This window comes from Madurella fahalii (assembly GCF_045866475.1).
Source record: "Madurella fahalii IFM 68171 DNA, scaffold_1, whole genome shotgun sequence".
Lineage (NCBI taxonomy): Eukaryota > Fungi > Ascomycota > Sordariomycetes > Sordariales > Madurella > Madurella fahalii.
In genome coordinates, this window is record NW_027263971.1 from 6,644,482 (window position 1) to 6,651,544 (window position 7,063).

Here is a 7,063-nt window from a genome sequence, read left to right on the forward strand (position 1 = left end):
GCTGCGTACGAGCCATGGGCTGGCGAACTAGATTGACAGCCTCAGACGAGATGGAACCGGGGCCTGTGATCTAGCACAAGGTGACACATATTAATTAGGATGAAGGCTACTGTGCCTGCCAGTAAGCCTATGACGCTGCTATCTCTCCGCCACCTGCCACCACGGAGAACCACGTCTCCAAGTCTAAGCCAACAACACTGCGGGGGTTGGCCGGATGATCCCTATTTTGGTTTCGCGAACATTGAAATTTCACATTATAACTCTAAATCCCAAGGTCCTTTAACCTAACAGAAACCCACCAACTTGGAAGGATGTAGTTATAGGCAAAGATACCACTTGTAATAAAACGTGCTAGTAAGCGCCTGACAGTCAAGTCCCTATTACACTAGCTCCCTCGATAAAAAACCTATTCGGAGGGTACGAACCCGTGAAGATAAAAACTTAACACCACTCCTCCATGCCACTAGTCGAAGCTTCACTTGGACCAGGTCGCCGTGATTTACAAAAGGGTGGGCTGGGCCTTCGAAGTCCCCAGAAGGTCCGAAAGGCGGCGCTATTTGCGCATGTGTCCACAGCTGATCTTTCAAATACATCATGCTGTTCGGATCAGTTGGCAGTTGGCCCTCTAGCAAAGATGCCGATGGTGTGCTCATCAATAGCGAAGATGTCAACGGTTGATCTATAAGGAGTAGCTGGGTGTCTGAATATATCGATACTTCGCTTTCTAGATACCACCCTAACGCTTTTGGTGTTGGGGATACAAATGTGGAATGTTGCATAGTCTCAGTGTAATCTTCAGTCGAGATTCCGTTTATCATAGAATCCAACATTTTAGCATCTACACTGCAATTTAGTGCTCGGTTTCTTGCCTGGTTTTTTCCTGTTAAGCTGTTAACCCGGTATACTTCCTAATAATGGGCTACTCACGACGATTGCGTTGGGAAATGCGGTTCTGTATCCGACGGCGCTCGTGCCATATTAGTAAGGAGTGACATCATCGTTTATTCTTCCCGCTGAAACTACCTGAGAACAGGGTAAGTTAGGTGGTCTGTCTTTAATACGTATGGTTATTGTGGGCCCAGATAGTTCTTGATCCTTAGATTATCTAGTCTCTTTCAGATTAGATCTGCACTAAGAAAAACACATGAACAGGCCACACCCATGTGGACACCTTATCAAGGGGTGATGATTTTGGCACCACGGCTACAGGCGCTAATAAGAATTGCCTTGTTTTGGAGGTGCGCCACCGAATCAAGTTTCCAGCCATGGTTGGGACTGTGGGTGTTCTGATGCTGCCAGAACATTCTATCTCCCGAGGACGCCAAACTAGCTGGTAATGCGATACAACGCTTCAAGGTCAAAATGGAAGCTCGTACGAATAACTATCTCGGGGACACATGACACATTCTTTTCTTCTCTCGAACCTTTACTCCCGTAAATGCCAGTTATGGGATGGTAGACAAGCCAAGCTGGGTATTCCAGAATCTACGCCGATATCTCGTGTTTCACCAAAGCCCGGAGCTTAATCATTTAGACGATGCAACGATCCAGCTTCGCGATTGCCTGACGAACTGGAATGCATGTTGCTGGGCGGACCTTACGGAACCGCCTTCGACCGATAGTGACCCAGCTGAAGTCGGGAAGCGACATCTTGTCTTTTGCCAATACTACAAAGGACTATTTGCACTGTATCGACGGCCTAGAGTAACGGAAACATCTTTAAGAAATGAGGATTGCTTAGAGTCAGCGAAGGCCTTATTAGAAGCAAGCAGCCGCTTGGTCCTGGGACCTGCAAGTGCCCACGTGTGAGCCCAATCACTTAGTGACTAATTGGACTGGGAAGAAACTATTACTTCCCCTCCAAACTAACAACGCTTTCTTGAAGGAAAAATCGTTTATTTGAACTTGTCTCATCGACAATTTGCATTGTCTTTGATGCGATCGTTCATGGCTTGACCGGATGTAATGGGCTTCCGTATATCGACATGGGCTGTGGACTTCTTGCCGTGTTGGCCGTCCGGGATGACCGTTTTAGTGCCATTCCCCGAGGCAGTATAGATTTTGAGAGTATCAGAGGTTATTTTGAGGAATCAGGCGGCCCTCAGAGAGCGGGGTAGATACTTGATTGACTCTGTTTGGTATTTGTTCAATGTCCGTCATAGACACCTGAACCTATTTTCCAGCGAACCCACTCCACTTGCCGCTGTGTTTCAACAATAACTGGTCCCAAACCCATCCAGGTAACTAAATGATGAAAGTATCTATTCTCGTTTCTACCCACACCGTAATCCCCAGCTCCTGGTGACAAGTGATGTTCCCAGCACTTAATCCCCTCTACGCTCAGCTATCACTTTTTAGCTTTCGGGATCCGTGTCAGTCTCACTGCTGCTATCCCAGTAAAACCCCGAGGAATCGCTGCCGCTTTCATTGCCCTCTCGGCTGGACCTATGACCGCCCTCGTACAGCAAGTCCTTGATTTTCTCCAATGCTTCGTCCGGTCGGGATTCTTCGGGAACACAATGATTTCTAATGGGTGGTGCTTCCATGGGCTGTATGGTATAGCCAAACTCGGCAAACAGGGCAGCAATGCACGCCTCGTTCTCTTTCTTATAGTACTTGGACTTGTACCTGTCTATCAGCCGCGGGTTCAGCTTAACCTCACCGTCGGCCCCGTTCTCGAGTAGCAGCTTGACAGTTGAGCAGCGCCCGAGGAGGACAGCCCAGTTAAGCGCTGTATCTCCGCCCTCGTCACGGGCGTTGATGTCGGCGCCCCGCTCGATTAGCTCGCGTATCCGGACATTTTGACCCTTCGCAGCAGCCGTCCGCAGGCCGATGCAAATTTCCGAGAAAGATTCGAGTTGGAAATTCTCGATGGCTTCGGCAGCCTTGTTAGTATTGTGGAAACGGATACAGTCCCTCGCTGTGTATCGTCCCCTAGCCTTGACTCCCCTGTCGACTTGATTTTCGATCAACCACTGGACAAATTGGGCTTGTTTCCTCAGAACGGCGATATGGAGTGGCGTCCACCCGCTCGGCCCCTGGTTGATCTCGGCTCCACGCACTCGCAACGCCTCGGCCACATCTACCAGACCATAGAATGCGGCCCGGTGAATAGGCCGCCAGCCACTCTTGACTGGGTGTGAGACGCTAGCCCCGGCCTCCAAGAGGCACTCGACCACCTCGGTCCGGGCACCGGTTCGGATGGCCTGGTGCAAGGGCGTGATGCCTCCGTTACGTTTGTTATCGACGTCGATGCCATGGTCTATGAGTATCCGGATGGTAGACAGCTGCTGTTGCACTGCCGCATAGTGCAGCGCCCCGCCTTCTTCTAGAATAGACTTGTCGTGCTGGGCGAGGACCCTGACGACGTCGTCGTAGCCAGCGGTGGCCGCCTCGTCGATCGTAGTCCAATCCCCGTAGTCCCGTGCCAGTGAATCCGCCCCGTGTGCGAGAAGTATCTCGACAACACGAGCGTGGCCTTGTGCCGCGGCCTCCCACAGTGGCGTCCGGCGGCTGCCGTTTTCGGGGCCGACCGCTTCGATGTTGATGTCCCGGTGCGCCAGCAGCAGCTCCACAACCCTACCGTGGCCATTATAAGCGGCGCCGTGCAGGGCTGTATGGTGCTCGACCCCTTGGGCATTGATGTTGGCGCCGTGCTCCAGCAAGAGCCGCACGCACCCCTCGTGCCCGTAACAGCAGGCACCAATCAAGGCTGTGCCATAGTCGCCACCGAACTTGTCAACATCGACCCCATGGCGGAGCAGCATCTGGACCACGCCCTCATGGCCCTTGCAGGCGGCTGCCTGCAGTGCGGTCCCATACCGGCCCCCAGTCAGATTCACATCTGTGCCCTCCTGCTCCAATAATAGCATTACCGCCTCGGTCAGGCCGTAGAGAGCGGCGTAGTACAGTGGCGAAGCGATGCTACCAATGCTTCTGGAAACCAGTGGTGTTTCGATCCACGGCAAGTCTGGATCATAGAACCTGAGGAGTGTTGGCAGCTGATCATCTCGAAGCAGCTCGAGGCACAGTGTGCTCAAATCACCCCAATCCTTTTCCCCGCCGTCCAATCCGTATTCTCCATCATGCTTAAATACCGCAGCTCGGACGTGCCGTGCCCAGTGCCTCGCAGCGTATTGGGCGAGGGCGTAGCATTTTGAGACCCTTGGATCGTCCGGCAGCTTCTCGGCATCGACGCGAGCGAGAAGGCAGCACACATGTCGCAGGTACGCGATGCAAGACTTGGCAACTTCGCGGTGTCCAGGTGCTGGAGTGATGGAGAAATAAGACGCCGGTGACCCGGTGATGGTGTTCGACAAGAGGTAGTCCCTGACCGAGAGGTGAGCGAATCGGAGTTCCTTGTACATGGCCTGGCCTTTGCATTTCTTCGCAGTGACGGTTAAAACTGTCACAAGGCTGCTATAGCGGGAGAAAAAGCCCTCGGCGTTTTCCAAGTGCTGGTCAGGATCGTACTGCCGTTTCCCGCTTCCGCCACTTTTGTCGTCACGGGCACAGCCGTTGCTGCCTAGGTCAATGCCGTAGACTGCGGCGATCTCGTCAAGATGCAGCGGCCGTGCCGAAAAACATAACCACTGCAGCACGTGGCGGAACGCCTGGGCCCTTGGCTTGACCACGGACAAGAGAGTACGCTCATACGTTGTTTCCAGCGTTGGAGGCAAGGATCGTAGAACCTGGCTGAGCTCTTTGCGGTTACAGCAGCCCTGGAGCGCCTCTAGCTGGCAAGCGACCCATCGAAAACTACAAGTGTCAGGTAGTGCTCGCAGGAACAAGTTTCAACATAAGGGTCACGGACAAAGGAATTAGATGCTTACTTTCCATTTGCTTTGGCAATTAGTGACTCGGCTACAATCTTTTGCCGCGCAGGGTCCCACCGGCCGAGCTCCTCGTTCTTATTACGGAGCGTAGCAAGCACATGACGATGCACGTCTGCATCGACAAAACGCCCCTGGATCCCCATGGAGGCGGCCCCGCCCCAACTACGATCCGGTAGCTCGGCGTCCAGCTCAGTCCTGCTAGTTAGCAGAAAGTGTAGTTGTGGCAGCTGCCACTCACCGACGACCTGGTCGAGCAGGCTGAGGAGCTTTGGCTTCTCCTTAACTTCGTCGACCGCGTCGATGACGAGATAACATGACGTTGGGAACGCTTCGACGATGATTGCGCGCAAGGTGTCGATGAGATCGGCCTCAGTCGGCTGTCGAGTTCCCTCCAGGTTCTTTGCGTACAGCTTTCTCAGGGCTGGCGGCACGGCCGTGTCGTCTTGGTGATGCTGCTGTGCCGAGAGCTGCTCGACTAAGGACCGCAGAAACCGGCTGTGGTCCTGAGACGTGGACTTGTTTGTCAAGTCGAAGTAGAAGTAAGCGATCGCGTCTGTGGGACGCGTCACACACCTTTCAGCTAGATGGTCGATGAGGGTAGAGCTGAGACATCGAATAAGTTTTGTTTCGCGTAGAGGAATAAAAGGGAAAAGGAGATCTGGGCTGAGATACCTACCACAGAACTGTCTTGCCACTTCCAGCTAAAGCCAAACAATGACGCCCCGAAATCAGTCATATTCTCGTCATAAGCATGTAAGAACAACAACTCACACGCTGCTTGGATCCACAAAACAGAGTTGGATGTGGTCTTCCATGACTGAAACTTGGCATCCTGTATGAGCCAGGTGCCCGTCTCTGGGGCGGTGCGCTTCAGCCGAGCCGTCTCATGACTGTGCGTAAAGTTCGGAGCGTCCAACCACCGGAAGACAGCCGCCGCGATCTCTTGCTCGCACAATCTGTTCACTGCTTTGTTTATCCTCGTTCCTTGCTGAATCAATACCGTGCTTGCCGCCTGCTGTAGCATCTCGTTCACTTTGGAGACCCTGCCGCGGAGCTTTTCCAGCGTTTTTTCCTTGAACGGGTACTTGGCTCGCTTCATCTTGGACTCGATCCTTGCCCACAGATAACCGTGTTTTATGGAGACGCGTGCAAGACTTGACAACTCGGAGGCCAACTCATCTATGCAACCTTTTCTTGCGGTACAAAAGAGGATGATGTTAGCGTGTGACGCCAAGTTGGGATACAACTCTCGCCCAGCGAGTTGCTGACCTTTGCATTGCTTGAAAAGCGATTCCTCAATGTCTAGTTGCGCCTTTTCCTGCCGAATTGCTTCCTCCAGGTTCTGCAACGTCTTGTCAGGGCCGCTCTAGCTTGGGCATTGCCTGCTTTTCTTGGTGGAATTCGGGTAGGGGCGCCACACTTACTTGAAGCGTTTGTGCTACATTTTCAATGTCGTGACATAGACACTCAATTTCGGGGTTTGCGCTGCGATACGAACTATAATAACCGACCAACCCTTTCAGAAGCGACAAGCTTAAGGACACCAGTCCCGCCAAGCTCGCAGCCACCTCCATTTCCTGGTGATTGATGCGACGAATACAGTGTTTTAGGGTGCGGGAATGTCCCAATGAGCATTCGCCTAAGAGTTGAGCTCTGTGAAGAATTGAGAATAGGGGCAGAAATCGAGAGGGCAAACTAAGATGTCAAACAAGTTAGGAACTGAAGTAGGTTGGGTACCGATCTTCCCATGCATGGCCCAGGCAACAAAGTGTGCTGAGAGTTTGCAGGGAATTCCGTGTGATTACGTGTTCATGCTGGCAACCAATCGTTTCGCATAGTCAATTATCACTTTCATACGTGCATCCAGCCATACCTGCCCAAGGATAAACCCACCCCACGAGCTCAATCAGAAATCCCAGCAAGCGCGGGCAAGTGTTCTAGGTTACCCATTTTCATTGAAGAGATAATGGAGCCAGCATCCATGACTCCATTACCAAGTGCCCTATGCGTGGGGGCGGCCGGCACATGGCGCGATTGAAGGTGAATGGTGAGGTGAGGGGCAAGGTGAGCAGGTGAAAAGCCAACCAACTGATGCTGCCGAGAGAGAGTTAAGGACCAATCAAATACCCGTGGGTTGGCGAGTTGCAGACGTGGATGGGATGTACGAGCATTCGAGGAAAGACCTGAGGTGATGGGTACTTTAATTTAGGATAGCCCAAATTTCTGGC

The 7,063-nt window shown here is 52.5% G+C and overlaps 1 protein-coding gene across 1 annotated transcript; it reads right to left on the bottom strand.

Annotated features, from left to right (window-relative positions):
• Positions 1-2,354: 2,354 nt before the first annotated feature.
• Positions 2,355-6,409, bottom strand: MFIFM68171_01992 (NACHT domain-containing protein; the record flags this gene model as incomplete). Its single annotated transcript, XM_071057414.1, has 6 exons — positions 2,355-4,758; positions 4,833-5,438; positions 5,512-5,536; positions 5,607-6,023; positions 6,105-6,177; positions 6,260-6,409. The coding sequence occupies 6 exons, from the start codon at positions 6,407-6,409 to the stop codon at positions 2,355-2,357; spliced, it is 3,675 nt and encodes a 1,224-aa protein (XP_070913515.1).
• Positions 6,410-7,063: the final 654 nt, after the last annotated feature.